We start from the raw sequence: 21683 nt of genomic DNA on the forward strand, positions 1-21683 counted from the left end.
TACATGCTAAGATGCATCTGACTTAGCACCCTCACCTTTGAAGTGGTTAGGGTGCGCATGTGTCTGGCGGCCTCTGTCCTGCACAGCACCGGTGTAGAGCTTGTTATACATACGTGTACTTTAGATTTACTTGCATGTGGGGCTGCATAGACTTTTTTGTCAGGTAACCTCCTATGTAAGTGGGCTTTGAACTTTTCCTTCAGTCTGTCTCCTCTGATGTGGTGTCGTACTTTTTAAAACAACTTGGTGTTATTTGCTCGTTTAAATATTATTACTTCTCCCCTTTTCTGTTATTATGTCAGTTTTTTATTCATTTTGCTGAGTAAATATATTTTGGTGGCCTGCTCTGTGAGCTAGCACAGCTTGGCGCTGCTGGGGCCACACGGGTAACTCAGATGGACTCTTCGTCTTCAGGACGCCCTGGTCTAGTTGAAGTGATGAGGCATGTAGACAGAGCTAGAGTTCAAGCCAGGGAAAGCCATACTGATGAAGTGCTGTTGGTGTATTGACAGAGGCAAGGTTAGATCCCTGACGTGGAGCAGGAAAAGCTTCCTGGAGAATCGGGCATTGAGATGGGCCCTGAAAAAGAAGGCAGCATTTCCAGAAGCAGAGATGGGGCTAGAAAGGGAATGTACTGTCACTCGCCTTGTCAAGAGGTTTGGAGTGGTGGTTTTGTTTTTTGCTTTTTTTTTTAACATTTAAATAAAAGAGTTTTCTGGGAGGCAGTGTTGCATAGCATTAGTCGCTTTACAGTCTCCCCAGCTCGTCTGCCTTGTGGCTTTGTGACCTTGGGGAACATGTTTAACTTTTCTGTGCGTGAGTATCCTAATTTGTAAGCTTCCTTCATTAGAATTGGGAATTATTACTTTTACCAATCTTGTGACTTGTAGAAAGGACATAGTTTTAAATAATTTTTATATGAGATTTTATATAAAATACATACAAAAATTTTAAGTAGAACATTTTGCTGTTCTCAAAGCCACTTTGTACTGTTGCACAGTTCAGAAGACCATTCGTTATTCAACAGGTGTTTCCTTGGTCCCTGGAGGTACACTGTGTCCTCCTCATTTCCACAGCAGTTTATCCTGGTGCCTTGGATGGCTTTCACCGTCCTTCTCACATCAGTCATTCACGTACTTGTCTTTTCGGCCTTGCCTGCTGTTTAGGGGCGGTGTTCGGCTCCTTTGTGTCCCTCAGCGAGCCTTACACAGAGCAGATGGACAGGAGCTCTGTAAGCGAAGACAAGCTGGCTGCGTTGTCGGCCTCTGCTAGGAAACGGGCCAGCTCTGCTCCTCATGGGGTGAAGGTAGAATCGAATTTAACTTCGAAGAAGCAGTGCCCATGAATTCTGTTTATGATCGAAAATAGGTTTAAAATACTTTTTAAAAGGTTGTTGTCTTTTGTATATAAAATACTATAGAAAAATAGTTAAGATTGATATCGTGAGCTTGGTGTTCTTAATTTTCTTGTGGCAGTGTAAAGTGGGTTGCTCTCTGAGTGTGGACAAACTTGTTGCCTGTTACAGCTGCAGGGCAACTCTGTGCAGTCAAGGCAGCCTATGCAGGCAAACCCTGCAGACCCCACAGCAGGAGGAGCTGCAGACCCCTCCGAGCTGGAAAGCAAACCTGTAGCAGGAATTGGCGACACAGAAATAATTGAAAGAACTGAGAATGTAGAGAATAATGGAAATAGGAAAGATGGCGTGTGTGGGTAAGAAAAAGGGTTATGTCTTGATCCTGACGTTCCAGTGTCTTCCCAGCCCTTGTAGATTAAATGGGATCCCAGAGCTGTTCTGTGGTGGTTTTGCAGAGGGTGGGTGTGGGGCGTCCTCACTGGCGTGGGTCGGGGCTCGGTGCTGATGAACTTGTGGCGTGAGTGCTGCGGTCTGCCATCTGGAGGCACGGAGGAACACCTGCCTCCGCAGAGCCTGCGGGTGTGAGACACCCCCCTCGTGGAGCCGGCAAGGGGGCTTGGGAGGAAAGGAAGGGTGTGCTTCTGGCATTTGACGTTATTACTCAGGTTACAGATGGATTCTCTCATCCCCATTCCCTTCTTAGTCCTCCTCCATCTAAGAAGATGAAGTTATTTGGATTTAAAGAAGATCCGTTTGTATTTATCCCTGAAGATGACCCATTGTTTCCACCTATCCAGTAAGGGTTAATTCAACCTTTTTAATTCTTCATTTAAAGAAGTTTACTGTAGAGTTTTAAAATCACAACTGGTCACGTTTAACTGTAGTCTTTTATTTAGCTGTGTATAGCATTTGTTTTTCCTTTAACTGCATGTTAGAGCTGGGTGAAACTTGAGAGGTTGACTGAACCTTTCAATTTGAAGTGAGCAGTAATCAGAGAAAGTAAACTGCCCAGAGGGGAGCTGATACAGAGATGGAGAGCCCTGGACTGTCATCGCGGATGTAATCAGCTGGTTGAGTTTAGAGCTCAGGGGCCAAGGCTGCCCGCCTTGTCTCCTGCCTGGGAAATGAAGACTAGAGGGTCCAGGTGGAAGGTGGGGGACCCTGATTAGGAATTTCCCAGGCAGAACAGAGACGTAAGGTGCGAGGATAAACACTCTTGGGTTCATCTGTTCTTTATTCATTAACTTTTAGTATATATTTACCAGAGTGATCACTTGATCACTTATGTTGTCCTCTGAGTAATGATTCTTTGCATATGTTTGTAAAAATCCCTCAAAAGTCGTATAGGTGTTCTTAGCTCATTGTCCTTGGGCTAGCAGTTGAGGGAGAGAGGTTAACGTAGGTCCTTGATGTAGTTGTGCCTCAAATAAAAATTGCTTGGAGGTTCCAGGCGAAATAGATTAAGTTTAGAGGATGGGAGTCCATGGCACAGCTCGAGCACCCTTGAATCACATTGAGTTTTAGAGGTGGGCTTCTGTCGGGGAGAGGAAGATTCCTAGAGACAGTCTGTTAAGTTTTGAACTAAACTCTTGTAAACAGCACGATCTTGTTTATAGGAAATTTTATGCTTTGGATCCTTCATTCCCAAAGATGAACTTGTTAACTCGGACTACAGAAGGGAAGAAAAGGCAGCTCTACATGGTTTCTAAGGAGCTGAGAAACGTGCTGCTGAATAACAGTGAGAGGATGAAGGTACGCCTCTCACGGACAGGTGACGGTGCACCGCCAGGGACGTGGGTGTTGCTCCCCATCTGCTTGGCTTTCTCTCGGGGGGAGCGAGTCCTGGTGTCTGCTCTCCGTTGTGGGCTGCGGGCACCCGAGCCTGCTGCCTGGTTTCAGAGCCCTTAGCAAGCACGGGAGGCACAGCCATGTGCTTCCTGCCCCACTGTGTTCACCAGGGCCGAGTGTCAGTGGTGTTCCCACCATGTGTTTCACAGGGCAGGGACAGAGGGTTGGGAGGGTCAGACTACTGCTGCCCCGTGGGCCTCTGGGAGTGTTTGTTCTTCTCATTTTCTTAGACATTTTCATTTTTAGGCCCCCATTTTCATTGCCTTTACTGTTTTCCCGACTCCTTTTTCCCTTTGCCTGTGTCATGCAACACCTCTCCAAGTGTGGTCTGGAGCCCGTGGGTTCAGGAGTGTTTGCATAATAGCGCTCGGGTATTAGGTGCCTTTTTGTATCTCCTTTCGTGGGGTCCTCTGTGGCTTTCAGGGTGACAGCATCCTTGCTCCCGATGGCCTATGGAATGTGTGCTTACATATTCTTGTCTTTTCAGAGTTTCCCGGTTTCCTCTGTCGTGGTAACTCTCAGTCCCTATAAGCCACATAAGCCCTTGCCGTCTGAGAGTGTGAGGCGGGCCCTGAGAACGCTTAGTCAGACGCCTCTCAGGGTTTCTTCTCGCTTCTCCACGTCAGCAGCTGCTTACTGCTCTGCCTCCTCGTGTTTGAAGGGATTATTTTAATTGATTATCCTGTGACTTTGATTTGTGTGTTTCATCTCATTTTCTCACGTACAGGTTATTAACACAGGGATAAAAGTCTGGTGTCGAAATAACAGCGGTGAAGAGTTTGACTGTGCTTTCCGGTTAGCCCAGGAGGTAATTTGGGAAATAGGCCTGGATAGCAGTAGCTCCTCGTAAATGTGAAGCTGTCGGGCGTAGGAAGGTGTTTCCAAGCCCAGCCCGATGGGCCCGGATGCCTACAGCTTGGCTGGCGCGTGGCGGCTCTTCACCGCCCTGCGGGCACTGAGCTCTGCAAGGGCAGATTTCCTGCTCCTGCTCCTGCCCCAGGGGCATGCTGCTCACATAGGACAGATTCTAGGCAGGGGGCCACACCTGCCTGGAGCTGTTGGTGGCGTGAAGGCTGGACAGGGACCCCAGAAAACCCCTGAAGACGCCTGACGCTCACTTTACACTGGACGGCAAGTGGTTGTACCATTTGTAATGGTGATCCCTCTTTCTCTTTGTTCCCACAGGGAATATATACATTGTATCCATTTATTAATTCAAGAATCATCACGGTGTCGATGGAAGATGTTAAAATTCTTTTAACCCAGGAAAATCCATTTTTTAGGAAACTTAGCAGTGAGACATACAGCCAAGCTAAGGACCTGGGTAAGCTATTTGACTTGCACTGAGGCATACCTTGTCCTTATAAAGGCTGCAAAGATGCAGCTGTTCCCACTCGTTGGGTCTTTCCCAGAGGCTTTCTTTTTATTGACTGTGTCAAATTCCAGAGTGCTTTCTGGAAACATAATTGACATCTTGGTGTCTTGAAGGTCAAGGGTCACCCTGGGGTTGATCTACTTCCTCAGGCCCTAGTGGAGCCGTGGGCTGCCAGCCACCAGCGGGGCATCTGTGCAGGTACTGGGGCCTGGCCGGCGCACCAGCCAGAACTCCGAGTTACACCGTTGAGCAGGCCCCAGGGAGGAGCCCCGTGTGGAAGCCCAGGGCGTGTCTGGTGCGTGGGTGTGTCAGCATCACGAGGTGCATGAGGCCAAGTCACATAGGCCATCGAGCCCATTTGGCATTTGGCCAACCCCGTCCTAACGGAGCATGCAGTCCTGTCAGCATTCCCACTGCTTTGCTGGCAGCCAAAGTAGATTATCGTCACATTGTTGCTCTTAGAATTCATTAACTTCCACTTCGAATCACTCTTAATTCCACTGAGGATTCTGAGTTTGTTTTTCTTTTTATTCTTGTTTATTTTTTATGACTTACTGTTCAGTGTTTCTGGCTCAATTTGATGAGAACTGCACAAATCAATTATTGCAGTTACGTGAGGGTCTTTCTTACTCATGTTTAAACTGATGGCCTGAAGAGGATGAAACGTTTCATGTCAGATGAGAACCACCGTTACAGTGGAGATTCTTGTACAGGATAAAGGAACTGTTTGTTTTCCTTTTGATCCTACATTTACATGATTGCCATATAATTTTTGACAATTTTATTTCCTTTTTTGGGGGGGAAGATTATCAGCGAACATCTGCTGCCAATCCTCCTTGTTTTGCTGAGGAAGACTGTCCCTGAGCTAACATCTGTGCCCATCTTCCTCCATTTTTCTATATATGGGACGCCTGCCACAGCATGGATTGACAGGCGGTGCACAGGTCCACACCCGGGATCTGAAGTGGTGAACCCTGGGCCGCCCAAGCGGAACGTGCGAACTTAAGTGCTGTGCCACTGGGCTGGCCCCAAATTTTTGGCAGTTTTTGAGTGTTGTTTCTTGCTGTTTCCGGGCTTTGGAGCAATTATTTATTTAATCTTGAATTTTGAGAATTAACCAGTGTTGAGTCCCCACCTCGCTGCTTCTGAGAGGCTTGCTGTGGAGCCCCACTCCGTCCCCAAAGGCCTTTGCCTGGTCCTCTGCCACATGGTCTTTACTGCCCCACTTGGCACGTGGCTTGCTGATGGCTTCGTGTTTTTAGAAAGAAAGGCCTCCCTCCTCCACTGAGAGCCTTGAGACCAAGAGTAGAGATGGTTTGTTGCTCTTTCTACAATGCTGGGCACGTGACTATGCTCAACAGAGGTGTCCACGTACTGGAGTGCCTGGCCAATGCACGTGTGTTTCTCTTCCAGCCAAGGGGAGCGTCGTCCTGAAGTACGAGCCGGACCCCACGTAAGTGAGGATGCTCTGCACTCGGGCCTTGGCCGTCTCATCAGTGGGGGCGCGGGTGGTCTGAGATGCCTTTTATGAATGTTCCCCTAAAGGTAGGATTTGGGGAGTGTAGAACAGAAGTGCTGTTCTTGTGCATCGTAACGAGGGTGATGTTTCGTAGAACATTAGCTCAGGCCAAATGTATTTTTGTTTAGAGAATAAAATACATAGTATTTGTTCTCTATGCCTTAGAAATCTAATTCTCATTTCTGTCTTAAACAGAAGTAACGTAAAGCTGGAACAGCCAAGAGAGGCTGGGTTGCTCCGTCTCTCCTGGTTCGGGCAGTGTTTGTGCACTCCCTGTTAGCTTCAGGCAGGGTTGCTCTAGGGCAGGGTGTGGGGATTCGCTGGAGAAGACGCACAGGTCCAGCCCCCTGTAGCTCACACTGGCGGCCACCACGTGACCCCTGCCCTGTGGTGCTTAGCCGTGTGTCTCCAGCCCCTCAGGAACCTCAGAGGAGTGGTCCTGGATGGTCAGCACTTGCCAGAAATGGGACAGAGAGCTCAGTGGTGGGCCCAGGGTGCCTCAGCTAGTGAAACATAAAATACCGTTCCCCACAGGAGGACATGAAGCAGCGTGCAGGGCTCGAGCGGGGCCTGGGGCAGAGCTTAGGTAGAGCTGTGGCAGTTTCTCTGGGAAGGTCGAATTTGCCCGAATTTGAGGGGTGAGAAGGAAGCTGAGAAGCTCATGCCCTGGGGTGGGAACAAGCCGCGGGCACCGCCGAGGAGGGCAGGCCCGAGCACCCTGAAGGTCTGCGGGGCGGTGGGAGAGCAGCCTGTGTGCAGTGCTCCCCTGGGGGCACGCGGGGTAAGACAGCAGGGGGTTGGGAGGCAGGTGCAGGTGCCCGAGGCCCCGATGGGAGTGGTGCCCGTGGGCCACTTTGGGATGTGTTTTGGAGGCAGAGCTGACGAGATGGATGGTGGGCATTGAAGGGACAGGGGCACTCAGTGATAGCTTCTGGGCTTTTGTGTTATGCAACTCTCCCCTAAAATGGGAAACAAGAGGGAAGAACTAACATATAAATGTGAACTGCTGGGAGAGACCTCCAGTGGACCTGGGTAGACAGCTAGATAGAAGTTTTGGGAATTGAGGGAAGAGGAAGGTCCAGATAGAGACCCTGGGGATTCATGAGCACATCAATCCTGTTTAAAACCGTGGGGCTGGATGAGAAAACTGAGGAAGATGCTGCCAATGGTGAAGAGAAGGGTTTTGCTCTGGGATGTGCCAGCTTTAGAGGAGGAGAAGTCAGGGAAACGGGAGCAATGGGACTGGGGAGACAGAGCGGAAGGGAGAGTGCTGCAGAAGCTGGGGACCCAGTTGAGAGAAGAGATGACGTCCCCTGCAGAGTTGGGGAGGACCTGGGCAGTAGCCTGGCGGCCGAGGTCGCAGTGGGCGTGGTGGACGTGTAACTGGACACAGCATTTGGGTGGGGCAGAGCGGTGGAGAGCTGGCACAGATGCCGCTTTCCAGACGTTTGCCGTGGAAAACAGCGAACAGGCCTTTCTAGGATGGGTGGTCAGGTGGAGAGAAGGTCTGAGCTGGGAGGTGTTGCCGATGCTTCTCCACTTTCGGGAGAACCTGGAAAACGAGGGCCTGCCGTGTGTTGGGCGTGTGGGTGGTGGCGCAGAATGTTTGGACGAAGACCTCGAAACAGCTTTCTAAAATGACTGCTCTGTGGCTCAGGTAGCAAAGTTCAGGATGATTTAAGACGTGGATCTGCTTTCCCCCATACAAACACTAGTTTCTGCTGGTTGAAGTACACAGGTGGAAAGACCGTTTCAGGAATTACTAGATTGAGAAAAAGAAACGAGAAAGATAGTGGGAATCTGGGGCTTTCTTGTGTTTTCCTCTCATCATTTCTTATCAACTTGTTGTCCATGCTTTACCCCAGGAAAAATGGAAAGGTACTGATGTGTTTCCCTCTCTGTTTTTAGTGGTTTGTTTCTCTCTTCTTGGTTCGGGCCCTTCTCTTCTCTTTTACTGTTTGATTTTTAAAAATATAATTGAACCCTTCTGCATTTGTTCCTTTCTCAGCCTGTGTCACTGATCCCTACAAAAGTAGGTTTGTGACATTTAATTAAATGGGGCCTTTAAGGACCCAAAACTCGGCCAAAGTCCCATTTGAAAGACATTAGTGGTGTGTATAGTAAACAACGATGTGCAGAAGCACCTGATAAGGGGAAAGGCACATGAGTAACACAGACAGTACCCATCCTCCCCGTTGAGGAAAGGGGAGTTGATGCGCCTGGCCAGCAGGTAGGCGCATCTATAAGGTGGAGTCGTACAGACTGGGGGAGGCAGGGGTGTTCTGGACCCAGATAGCGCTGCATGCTGGAAACCAGTGGGCAGTGTGCCCGGGGGGGTTCATGTTGTTATGGGAGTGGGTGATGAAGAGGTTGGGGTCACTCAGACCAAATTATTGAAGCATTGAGTGTCAGATGAGTGGGCAGTCCTGGGTCCCATCCTGGTGCTCCAGCCTGGTGGCCTTGTTACCCTGGGCCACGTTATCCAGCCTCAGGAGCCTCAGTTTGTTCATCTGTGAAAACGGGCAGTGAGCTGTGAGGAGCAGTGAAGCCATGGGGCAGAACTGCCTGCCGGCTGGCATAGTAGAGCAGATTTGGGGTTATTGCACTGTGAGCTCTTAGAAGGAAACACTTGCCAAGCTGAGGATGTTGGTAATACTCAGGACGTGGAGGAGGAAGCTGATCTTCCTTTGAGCAAACCCGCCATGGGATCACAGACTAAAATGCCTTCCCAGTGGTTTTGGGGTATTTTTTTGGAGAGGTTGTGTATTAATCCCTCTTCAGATGCAGTTATGAGGACTTATAATACTTATACAAAGCCATTTTGTTAATAGGAAACCAGATACCCTCCAGTGTCCCATTGTGTTATGTGGATGGCGGGGAAAGGCCTCAATTCGAACTTTCGTGCCCAAGAATGAACGGCTTCATTATCTCAGAATGATGGGGCTGGAGGTGTTGACAGAAAAGAAGAAAGAAGGGGCCGTCCTGACAGAAGAGAGTACAGCCAGCTCTGGGCCGCCAGAGGATGAGATGAGTGCGGAACAGCGAGCAGAGCCGGCTGCCAGCCCTGATGCCGCCCCCGGCAGTGACCCCGCAGGGGCTGCCCTGCCCCGGTGAGGAGACCCAGGGAGACCCCTGAATCAGCAGCACTGCAGGGGCCTACATCTTGGTGTCTAAAACCAAATCCAGAACTTCTGCTCAACTGCAAAGTACAGATTTTTAAAGACTGGACGCTTGCGGGATGATGGGGCGCCGGATGAATGGACTCCGTGCTGCGTTCACGAGGAGGCCTACGAGAAGGCGTTCTTGTTGCTTGTTAGAAGTTGCTCCTGTCGTGGTTTCCTCGGCAAAGCTGGGTCCGGGGTGCCTGCTGTAGGCAGTAAACTGTTGCTGTTTAAGTCTCCTATCAGGAAGTGCGGCTGCCCTTGTGGAAGATTCCAGGTCCTTTTTGTATGCCTATATTGGTCTAAAGGTCCAGTGTTTCTTTTAATTATTATTTATAGAAAGAATCTATAACTCCTTATGAAGTGTTGGAGAACTGTGCTCTAAGCTTAAATAATTAAGTTGCACATTAGCAGTGCGACATTAATATGCAGTGGGGTCAACATCTGAGGTCTCAGATGACTTCTGTGCCTTTGTAATAAAGGGTAAAATAGACTTTCTCAGAGCAAGAGTCATATTGTGAATTGTGAGGGTTTTATGTGCTTTTTTATTGAATGGAGTGCTTTGCAATTTTCGTTTTTAAACAGGTTTTGGGCTCCTTGAAACATTTAAATAAAGAGTTATTAATGATAATGTGTATGTGTGTGACTCTTGGTTTACTCTTCATGAGGCAGAGGGAACAAACTTACTTTTGGGGAAATGGAAGTGTTAGAATTGAAATGTCGTGCCTTCGCTGGTGCAGGCTGCTCAGGGTAAAGTGGGGGTGTGCCGTGCTGGCATCGGAGGACTTCCTGTGGGTTTACCCTTACCCTCTAGAGGGTGATGTTAATGCTGCAGCTACAAGGAGACGGCTTTGGGTGGATGAGGGTTCTCGGAGCAGTTTGAGAACAGACTCCAGTGCTGAACGGGGCCCTGGGGCACTGCTGTTAAGGGACCTGGGGGTGATGCTGATCAGGCAGGAGCTGCGTGACTGTTTCAGCTAGTCACTTAGTAGGTTCCTGCTGTGTGCCAGGCAGGGTTCTTCAGGCTGGTGACACAATTTATCAAGACAATTTCCAATTTTCAAAAAAGTATATTATGGTGAAGCTCCGTGTCCTTGTCACCTAGCCTTCACAATCATTAACAGTCTCATTTTATCAATACCCCACCTCTTTGTATTATTTTGAAGCAAATCTCATCCCAACAACATTTCAAAACATGGACCCTTTTTCTTTTTAAAAATAATCTCATAACTTCCTACCAAAACCAGTTACAGTTCCTTAATATCAAATAGCTTATGTGAACAATTGATCTATACTCTGAAAACTCTTAAGACATCGATGAAAGAAATCGAAGACACACAGATGGAGAGAGACCCTGTGTTCATGGATTGGAAGAATTAATATTGTTAACTGTCCCTACTACCCAAAGCAGTGTATAGATTCAGTGCAATTCCTGTAAGAATTCCAATAGCATTTTTCATAGAAAGAGAAAAAAATATCCTAAAGTTTGTATGGAACCATAAGAGACCCTGAATAGCCAAAGCAATCTTGAGAAAAGAAGAAAGCTGGAGGCATCAAATTTCCTGATTTCAAACTATGTTAGAAAGCTGTAGTAATCCAAACAGTAAGGTATTGGCACGAAAACACAGATCAATGGAATAGATTAGCCCAGAAATAAACCCATGCATATGTGGTCAATTAATTTATAACGAAAGAGTCAAGAATATATAATGAGGAAAGGATAGCCTCTTCAATAAATAGTGTTGGGAAAACTGGACCCCTATCTTAGACCATACACAAAAATCAACTGAATATGAATTAAAGACGATGGTAAGACCTGAAACCGGTTATAAAACTAGAAGAAGACAGGCAGTAAGCTTCTTGACATCAGTCTTGGCAATGATGTTTTGCATTTGACGTATAAACAAAAACGACAAAAGCAAAAATAAACAAGTGGGATGACATCAAACTAAAAAGCATCTGCTCAGGAAAGGAAACCGTCAACAAAATGAAAAGGCAGCCTATGGGATAGGAGAAAATATTTGCAAACCATATATCTGATATCCAAAATATACCAGGAACTCATACAACTGAATAGCAAAAATGTGGGTCTACTCTTACCCAATTAAAATTGGGCAGGGACCTGAATAGACATTTTTCCAAAGACGACGTACAGATGGCCAACAGATACATGGAAAGGTGCTCAACATCACTAGTCACTGGGGAAATGCAAATCAAAACCACAATGAGATAGCACCTCATGCCTGTTAATACAGCTATTATCACAAAGACGAGAGAGAAGTGGAGGATGTGGAGAAAAGGGAACCCTTGTGCACTGTTGGTGGGAATGTAAATTGATGCAACCACTGTGGAAAACAGTATGGGGTTTCCTCAAGAAAGTAAAAATGGAACTTCTGGGTATATATACAAAGGAAACGGAACCATTATCCCCAAGAGGCGTCTGCACTGTCGTGTTTACCGAGCATTATTCACAGTAGCCAAGGTCTGGAACCAACCTTTAGTGTCCATCAGCAGATGAGTGGATGAAGAAAATGTGGTGTATATATACACAATGGAATATTACTCAACCATAAAAAAGAAGAAAGTCCTGTTTGTGACAACATGGATGGACCTCGAGAGCATCATGCTAAGTGAAATAAGCCAGACGGAGAAAGACAAGTACTGCCTGGTATCGTTTATATGTGGAATCTAAAAAAAAGTCAAACTCACAGAAACAGAGGAGAAAAGTTGTTGCCAGGGGCTGCAGGGTGGGGAAAATAGGGAAAAAATAAAGAACAAAAAAGCCCCGCACAGATAGCTTAGTTAATGTTCACTTGTTTATCTCACTTATTTTAATTGGTTTGGACAAACACCACACATTGCGTTTGGTTGGTTTATCTCAGTCTCTTTATTTGAAATACGTTCAAACTCTCATGTAAAGAGCTCCTATTTACCCTTCACCTGAATTCCTGTGTGTGTCTGTGTGTAACTATTTTCTGAACCATTTGAGTTAAGTTGCAAACGTATTCCAGTACCCCTTAATACTTCAGCATCTCTTTCCTAAAAACAAAGGCCCCTCTTGTGTAATGGCAGCACAGGCAGTAACATGGGTGCCAGACAACCACCGCCCCCTCACACCTGCTTCTGTCTGTGGCCCCGTAGTGCTCTTCACAGGTCAGCAACATGTGTTCAGTTGTCGTGTCTTTTGAGTTCACTCCGGCCTGGAATGGTTCTCAGTCTTTTTTGGCTGTGACATTTTGGAGGAGGATAGGTAAATTACTCTGCAGAATGTTCTTCAGTTTCGGTTTGTCGAACCCGTCCTTGTGATTGACGCCTTTTTGACGAGTCCTACAGAGGCGGTGCTCCGTTTCTTTCACCGGAACGAATCAGCAGGCTCGTGATGTGGATGCGTCTCCTTCCTAGTGATGTTAAAGTTTTACTGGATTAAGATGGCGTCTGCCTGCCACGTTTCTCCATGGAAAAGTTAGGAAGTATTTTGTAGGGAGAGCTTCAAGACCGTGTGGATAGCTGTTCCTGATCAAACCAACTACCAGCTTCAGCATCTCTTGGTCATTTTTGCCTCAACCAAGTTTTGCGATGATAACTGCAAAATGATAATTTCCAGTTTTATCATTCTTCTACATTATTAGTTTGCATTCTATATTAGGTGCTCTTCCCTCTCTTCTGCTTACTTCTTTATTCATTTATTTATATCATATGGATTCAAGGATTCCTATTTTACTCAATAAGTTATATGTTACCGTCATTATTTTGTTGCCCACATTGTCCCAGAATTGGCCAGTGGGAGCTGCTTCTAGTTCTAATGTCCTGCCACATGTCCCCATCATTCTACTTTCTGCTGCAACCAGATGCTCTGGCCCTGGAGCCACCCCAGGTGCCCCAGCTCCTTTTGGTACAGCATCGTTGTTAGAAACCAAGAACTGGTATTAGGTGTGCTCCCTGCACTGGGGTGTCATTTCTTGGAGACCCTCTCAGCAGACAGAATGAGGAAGTAAGTGTGTCTGTGCGTGTGCACACGTGCATCCATACATACGTATGTATGTGTGTTACCATAGTTGTTTAAGACCATGTCACACCAATACGTCTGATTCGGCCCCACGCTCTGGGTTCTGTGTACCCTCTCCCTTCCATATTTGTCGCTCCCTTCCCTGACAGTAGCAGCATGGCCCTGATTTCCTCACTGTATTTACTTGTTGTTGAACCTTGGCACATTCTAACCTCCCCATTTTGCTGGCTGTGAAACCTCAGGCCCTGGCCCTCCGGAACCCCACTGGCTGTGCCGGGGCCAAACTTCCCCATCCTTCCTTCCACTCCTTCCCTGAACATGCTTGCCGACCAGCCAGCACAAACTTCAGCACCAACCGAAAGGAAGAAGCAGCTCTTAGTTCTCCCAAGGTTCCCCCACAGGGCGCCGTTAACACGGGGATCTCTGGCCCTGCTTCCTGGGGACGCGATTTCGTATGGCTGGTTGGGAGTCTAAACCGCGTGTGGTGCTGATGTGCAGCCAGGCTGGGGGACCACGGGTTTAAATAACCTTAGCCCATCCAGCATTGTCATACTGTAACGACAAATTATAACCCTGGCTGTTTGTTTTTTTGCAGTAAAGACAGCTAATGCTTGTTTTGTTGAGGTGCTTTACAAGCATTATCTTGTGTAGTAAGGATCTAACTGTAGGCATGGTCAGATTGTCGAGACCAAACATTGTGTGGCAGAGCCAGGATCCGAGTGCAGGGATGTCCCCACTGCATCCTAGTTACCATGGGCTCATTTGGACCTCAAAACACCCCTAGGTATTTAAGTAGATCTCTTCCCAATTTGACATGGAAGGAAACCAAGGCCTGGATAATCACAGACGTTGAACAGGACAATGCCTGGCCACGGCAGATGATGTTTAAGTGATTTACTTGACTTGTATCAGTCAGGGTCTGATCAGGAGAAACCACACAGTGATTTAACAGGAAATTTGATAGGATGACTAACTCTAATGGGGTTGGGGTAATGAGGGATTGGCTTGTAAAAAGTAGGAATGCTGAAAATATAGGCAGGCAGAGGGGCAGCTGTTACCCCTAGGGCTGAGATAGAGCACCTCGGGGGAACCTCCACCCCGACTCCACACCCAGAGATTTGTTGGGAAGGGTGTGACCACGACTCACTGAATGGCGGGGAAGTTGCTGTGGTTCTGCCTTGGCGGAACTTGCTGGAAACCTGCCCCCTAGGATGCTGGCGACATCTTTTTATGGAGGGGTATCTCAGCAGAGGTGCTCTGCTGCAGAAGCATGAAGGCAGTGCTGGGGAAGGCTGCTGGCCCCAGGGTGCCGCTGGCCAGTGCCCTGCAGGAGCTGGCACCAGGAAGCTGCGTGCCGTGGAGTAGCCTGGGGGTTGAGGGCGCCAGAACCAAGAAGCAAAACCCCCTCTTCCTTCCATGTGTCTCTAGTGCCCACTAGTGACAAAGCATGGCATTGTGCCAAAAATAATTCAAGGGCCCAGATCTGTTTTGACAGAGAGCAATGAGGGGTGAGTTTGGAGCCATGAGAGAGTCCGTTGGTAACTGACATGTGACTCGTTTAATCTGACACCCTAATGGAGGGAAGGTTACCAGTGTCCCTACTTACAGATAAGAAGATTGAAGTAAAAATTAAATAACTAACCAGACATCACATCGAATAAGTGACAAAGCCAGAATTCGAAATAAAAAAATGTCTTGACCAACAGGAGCAGAGCCAGGAGTTTGGCTGTGAGTGGGGGTCTCTGTCCTGGCGTTCCTCCCTTTTAATGGACCATTGCATTGCAACAGCTGCTCTTTAGTGATCACATTTTCATGATTTTAGCAGCCCTTCGAAACTGCCAGAAATCAGTGGACCTCCAGAGGCGCAAGTGTGATGTTTGAGTGTGTGTTTCCTTCTTTTGAAATCAAGGCTATCCGAAACCTCAGAGCTTTTTTCTCAGATGTGAGCTTGGGAAGTTTTCTCAGAGCCAGCGATGATGAGGAGGGTCTGTCTGGGTTGAGATATGGATTGAACCCATGCAGCTAATTTCACTGCCTCCCAGACCCAGACCCTACAGCAAACAAAGCAGAGAGAAGGGGATTACTGGAGCAGCACCATTTTGCAAGCTGGCAAGCAGTGGCCGGATGGTAATAACGGAACCAAGAGGAAACCCAGAGCGAGTGGCGAGAGCAGTGGGGAAGCCGGCCGGCCGTCGTGCTCCCCGGATTCACAGAAGGCTCAGTTCTGGCTAACTCGGGGCTGGCGGTTGGAGGAGCAGCTGGATTCTAGCTGTCCCTCGTCTGTGCTGCCAGGCTGGGGGCCAGGTCTGGCGGAGGGCTGGGGGCCTGCGGGGGTTGACTTGTCTAAGGGGGCTTAGCAACCCTTCGCTGCTGCCCTTCCCTCAGCTCCCAGAGAGTTTGGGGCGGCCAGACCTCGGGCTCCCGGCTGGAGATTATTGGAAGAAACCTGTCCAGCTCCAGAGAAGAGACCTGAAGACAGTGGCCTTGGGCTTCCAAGAAATGGCCCATGCGCACGCCGCGGTGATGACGAGCCGCTCCAGCAGGGCTGCCAGTGTGCCTTGTGGTGCTCGCTTCATCAGGAGCCGACCACCGAGGATTGCGCGACATCGGAAGGCAGCCTCTGGCCCTGAAAACAGGACCAGAGCAAACAGGCAGCAGCACAGGTGACACTGGGAGAAAATGACTTTACAAAATCCCTTTTACTGAAAAATAAGCTGGGTGACGACGCTGTATGGCTAAGCCTGAGGAGACTGTTTAAAAACAAAGGGCGCCCCGGGCACCAATGGTTACACTGAAGCTTTTTTCTCCCATCTTAGTTAACATTTTGGCGATTAGCTTCTGCTCCAGAAAGAGGGCATTGCAGAGTGCAGGAGAAGAGACAGGTCTGGCCGAAGAAGGGCTTCTCGCCCGTTCGCAGACGTGCCTGTGTGTGCCTGGGGCGGCTCGGATGGGAGCCAACAGTTGCCTTGTTGCAGGTTGGGTATAAGGGAGACAAATTTTCACTCAAAGCCCTCTGTTCCCTTTGAACTTTGAAATACCTGTTGAGAAGATGAATGATATATTTTCTAAGAAAGAATGACAAATAGACATAACTTTGACCCAGGCTGTGTGACCCAGGGCATGTTTCTTAATATCTCTGGGCCTCCGTTTCCTCATCTGTGAAATGGGCATAGTGATAGCACCCACCTGCTAGGATGTGTGAAGACTGAATTAGTGGGACACACTGAGAATGGCATCTGGCAGCAATGGTTTCCACATGAAGGCTGATCTTTTCAGGCTGCTAAGACAAGACAGTCACTGGTAAGCTCTTGTTTCTTTTTGCTATTGGATAAAACCTTTTGATTAGGGGAGACAGTCATCAGGTGGGCGAAGTGTATGCCCACGCATCCTGCCGCTGTGGCAGTCCTTGGTCTCTGGGGTGACTAGCGCAGTCATCACAGAAGCACAGCCCTTAGGGCCAGGTGGCACTGCATGTGCTCCTGTTCAAATTTCTTTTCTTCCGTTCCAGGAGGGTCATTTCCTGAGGCTTCTCCTAAGCTGTAGGGGATGGACAGCCCGGGAGCTGTCGCAGCAGGTAATACGGAATTGCATAACGGACCCCACTCTTTGATTTCAAATGCCAGGTTCTACCACCTGCACCCCCGTCCTCAAAGTCGACTTTAGTGTTCACGATTATTTTAAACTAGTGAATGATGGAAAACTAACAAAAACTGGAAAACATTGGCCTCACATCAAAAGTATCAAGCACCTGGGAAATGATGCAAATTCGTGTTCCAATCAGATTATTTGTGAAATGGCTGTTGGAGTCAGAAGGACAGCTGCACTTTTAAAAATAAAAATAAATATCTGTGGTTTGTTTTTCCAGGTGGTTTTGTTTGCAACAAATAGCATTTCCCAGTAACAAAATTTCTAAATATTGAAACCAGTTTTAAACAATGACAACTACAAACGACCTAAAGGAATGGTGCAGAGCATGCACTAACACGGTCTAACCAGCGTCAGCGTACAGCTACGACTGCGAATAACAGATCGTCTTTCGCTGTTAGCATTGGACCTATCTGCATGTTAGAGTGTGTTAGAACTTGTTAGACAAACCAATCTTTGGACAAGAAAAGACAAAGTAAATATAAATCTATAGCATGCAGGGCTCTACTCCTCAGTGATTTCAATCGACTCTGCGTAGGAGAGGGAAGGTTGACTGTCCTGCTTGGGAGGGAGGCGATAGTGGTGTTTTTCTTTTTTTTTTTTTTTGAGGAAGATTAGCCCTGAGCTAATGTCTGCCACTAGTCCTCCTCTTTTTGCTGAGGAAGGCTGGCCCTGAGCTAACATCTGTGCCCATCTTTCTTTACTTTATATGTGGGACGCATGCCACAGCATGGCTTGACAAGCAGTGTGTAGATCTGCGCCCAGGATCCAAACCAGGGAACCCGGGGCACTGAAGCAGAGCGTGTGAACTTAACTACTGCACCACCAGGCCGGCCTCTAGGCAATAGTTGTGATTAACTCTAAGGCTGATGAAACAATGTTTTAGTCAGCTTCCCTGGAAAACAGACCCAGGCTGGAGATTTGCATGCAGGAAGTTCGGATCAGAACCCTGAGGCTGCAGGAAGGAAGCAGGCTGGGCTGTATCCACCAAGACGAGGAGTTCAGTGGCCGGCTCTCGGCTGCTGGGAGAGGAAGGCTTCCTGCCTGAGCGCCGCTCGTCCACCACGCCGCTGAAACACAGTTGTCGACGTGGTAGAAAAACAGAAACAGGAACTATGACTTCCTCCCCACTAGAGGAAAAAGGTAACAAAATTGTATCAGTCTAAGGAAAGAGAAGAAAGGGAAAAAAGGATAGAAATAAGGAAACACAGTAAACAGAAAATGCAAAACAGCTCAAAAAAGTGGAAATCAGACTGACACAGGCAAATGCTAATGAAAGAGGCAGGCGTGGGTTTGAATTTTAATTATATTTTGCAGAGTTCAACATTTGAGAGGTTTCAGATCAGAGGGCTGCCTCCCTCCTGCCTGCCCGCAGGCTCTTCCATGGAGGCCGCCAGCCTTAACAGTTCCCGTCCTCCTTCCGGAGAGCTTCCGTGCAGACACAGAAACGGGTGGGTATCCTCCCCTGTCACGCCAATGTTGACATCTACACAGACTGTTCTGCTCCCAGCATTTGTTTTTGTTACAGCCTGGAGATCATTTCATTTGGCACCTCAGTAGCCTTCCACTTGGTTAAGGCGCCGAGGACCTCCCATTCAGCCAGACCCTGGGAACAGGCACTGGGGTTGTTTGACCCAAAAAGCCTGCAATGAGTAACGGAGGACCTTTCATTTCAAATATTGCATATGCACATGGATTAGAATAAATTCCTCGAAGTAATACTTCTGGGTCAAGGAGTATGGGCATTTGAAATTAGGGTACATATTAGATGTGTTAATATTAATAGCAGATGAAGTGGCATTCATGGCCAGACATATTAAATGGGAAAAACAGGGCACTTTACATATTTTATATTATAAAAGAAATAATCTACCAAGTACATGTAACAGCCTTTAACCTTAACAACAAAATATTGAAAAAAGTGAAAAATATTACCAATAGAAGAAATGGACAAATCGAAAGTTATATTGAGAAATTTTAATGACAGCATCTACCAGAAATTGACGAGTGAAGTAGAATATAGGGATTTGAGTATCAATTAACAAGCCTGAGTAAACACAGAGTAACAAAATAGAACACATACTGAGGAGGGGGTATCAATAACTAAAAAGCTTTTGAAAAGACCAATAAAATAGACATATCTTTGGTAACTCTCAAGGAAGAAAAAGACAAAGAGAAAAGACTGTTACCCTACTGGGGAGACTCCTAAGCTTGCAAGAGCACATTCACCTCCTTCCACACCAGTGGACCGAAGACACAGATGAAATAGGAATATCCAGGAAAGTGTGAGTTACTAGCACTGTTCCAAGAAGAGGAGAAAAGCCTCAGTAGGAATAATAACCACAGAAAAAAGGAAAAGGCCTTGGGGATCCACCCACTTCCATACCCCCCCAGAACAGCCACTAGGCCCAGGGGGGTTTTCAGACACATTTTGTCAAATTTTCAGGAAATGCCTATTTCCTGTGTTAAATTCATTTTATAGAAAAAGTTATTGGAATGTTTCCCCAATCTTTCTATGAGACTGGTGTACCCAGAAGGCCAGAAATGGGCAAGGACACAAAAAAGGACACACTACTCTGACACCAGCATTCCCGCTGATGTAAAAAGACCCAAGTAAAACATTAGTGAAACAAGCAGGAATTTAACAAAGAAACACAGCATGTGTTCATCGAACACAAGGAATTATATTCTTATATAATTACATATTTATATATGTTATATATTTATTAGATTTATATTATTAAAAATATGAATATATTTAATATAACTACATAAAGAATTATAAGAATATTAAGAGGTTAAAGGTGAAAAATTAAAATATTGATTTAATAAAATTCAAGACTCATTCCTTACTTTAAAAAAACAATAAGCTAAGAATGGAAGGAAACATTTAACTTGATGGATATTTATCAGAAATCCTATATCAAACATCATACTTAATGGTAAAATATTAGAAAGAGGAACCAGGTAAAAAGATATTGCTCACTTTCATCTCAATTAGTCCACAATGGAAATCCTCGTCAGTGCAGTAAGACCAAGAGGAGAAATGAGGTGTAGCAATGGGAAAGATGAGACCAATGCTGCCATTGTTTGCACGTCAGATAAGTATCTATGTATGAAAATCTAAAAGAATAAACTGGAAAGATATAAAAACTCATAATAGTTTAGTAATTTGATAAAGATGAAAGACATCATAAATATAGATTTTTAAAATGACACTTTAGGAGAAAATATTTGCTATATATATATATATATTAGACGACACATCACATTGATAATAGGTCAATAGCTTCTATAAATCAATAAGAAAAAGATGAACAATTTGAGAGAAAAGTAGACAAAGGCTATAAATAGGTAACTTGCAGAAAAAGACACACAGGTGACCAGTAGCCCTACCTAGACTAAAAAATGAAAAGTGATAGTATCAACGGATTTCAATTTTTCACTCATCCAAAGTGACAAAGGTCTCAGGAGTAATAATATCCAGTGACAACGATGGTGTGGGGCAGGGGGTACTTTCAGGCTAGCGCCGTCTTTCTGGAACCTGGGCTTTCCCCGAGCTTCTGTTGGCTCCAGGAGCGGTGCTGCTGCTGGCACCAGGGACGTGAGCTCAGGTTAAGTGAAGGTCTGAGTTCAGCCCAGGGGGCTCCCTGCATCCAGGTTGCTCTCGGACTTGGCTCCCAGTAGCTCCAAAAAGCCAGGAGTCGGGTGGATGAGGAACTTCCCCCTCAGCAGCCTTGTCCTCTCACGGGGATGAACGGAGGCCAAGCGTCTTTGGGGGGGGGGGGGGGGTGTTTAGTCTCTGCCCTGCCGGCTGTGACACCTCCACAGGTGACAATCCAGGTCACCTACTGTGAGATGCACAAAGAATCAAAAGCCACTATGGTGTCCTCAAGTGTCACCGAAAGGTCTGAGAGCTAAGACGTTTCCCCGGCTCTTCCACCACCTGAGGTTCTGGGGGCTCCGCCTGCTCATGTCTGCTCATTGTAACTGGTGAGGGCAACATTCATACCTTTTCTTCAGCATCTTCTGTATCAACAAGTTTGTTTTGCTGACTGACTGTGCCCCTCCCTTTAGAAGGCAAACTCCATGTGGACAGGCAGGTTTGTCTTTGTCCCCAGCGCCTGTGCCAGTACCTGGTGCCCAGTGGGCACTCAGCGAGTGTTGGTTGAATGAATGTTGGTGAAGGAATTGCCAGCACCAGGCATCTCGTGTGATGACAGCCTCTCGAGGGGGACACTGAGTTCTCTGTCCCCGCCTTGTGCAGTTGGATCTGACTCAGGCATTGCTTGTTAAACAGCTACCTGGCCGGCCACTCCCCGACTCCTCTTAGCAGACATCTGTTGCTGCCCATCACCCTGCTTCAGCATGGAGACCTGCCACAGGTGGGCATCCTGGCGGGCAGGTTTTAGGATGAGGAAGCAGGAGGAGCTCTCAGAGGGCTGTTCAGGGACAGAGCTGAGGTTTCCCCCCTGCCTCGCAAGGACAGCACGAGGAGGGAGAGCGCCTCCTTTTGGAGTTTTGTGGGGACATAGTTTAAAAGGTCTACTTATTCAGCATTATGACGATGAATTTTACATTTGGAAGGTGACACTAAAAACGTTAAAAAAAACCCCCAGTAATTGCAGAACATTAAGTTCATTATAATTCTCTTGGCGGGTGGAGCTGTATAAAAGAACCCCCTCCCAGGCCTAACGCACCCCACCCCCCACCAGCCCCGTGGAGAGTGGACCAAATCTCAGGAGGGGAGCGTGGGGGACAGATGCTCAGTTTCA

At 47.1% G+C, this 21683-nt stretch overlaps 1 protein-coding gene across 1 annotated transcript in view; it reads left to right on the forward strand.

The window, feature by feature from the left end:
• Window positions 1-9888, forward strand: part of NSUN2 (NOP2/Sun RNA methyltransferase 2) — a 29288-nt gene extending 19400 nt beyond the window's left edge. Inside the window, exons 13-19 of the mRNA XM_046671101.1 lie at window positions 1526-1710; window positions 2058-2150; window positions 2971-3106; window positions 3930-4010; window positions 4388-4526; window positions 5991-6030; window positions 8928-9888. Coding sequence (XP_046527057.1) covers window positions 1526-1710; window positions 2058-2150; window positions 2971-3106; window positions 3930-4010; window positions 4388-4526; window positions 5991-6030; window positions 8928-9210 — 957 coding nt within the window. The 3' untranslated portion in view covers window positions 9211-9888. The remainder of the gene's footprint in view (window positions 1-1525; window positions 1711-2057; window positions 2151-2970; window positions 3107-3929; window positions 4011-4387; window positions 4527-5990; window positions 6031-8927) is intronic.
• The last annotated feature ends 11795 nt before the right edge of the window (window positions 9889-21683 follow it).

This window comes from Equus quagga, chromosome 9 (assembly GCF_021613505.1).
Source record: "Equus quagga isolate Etosha38 chromosome 9, UCLA_HA_Equagga_1.0, whole genome shotgun sequence".
Taxonomy (NCBI): Eukaryota; Metazoa; Chordata; class Mammalia; order Perissodactyla; family Equidae; genus Equus; species Equus quagga.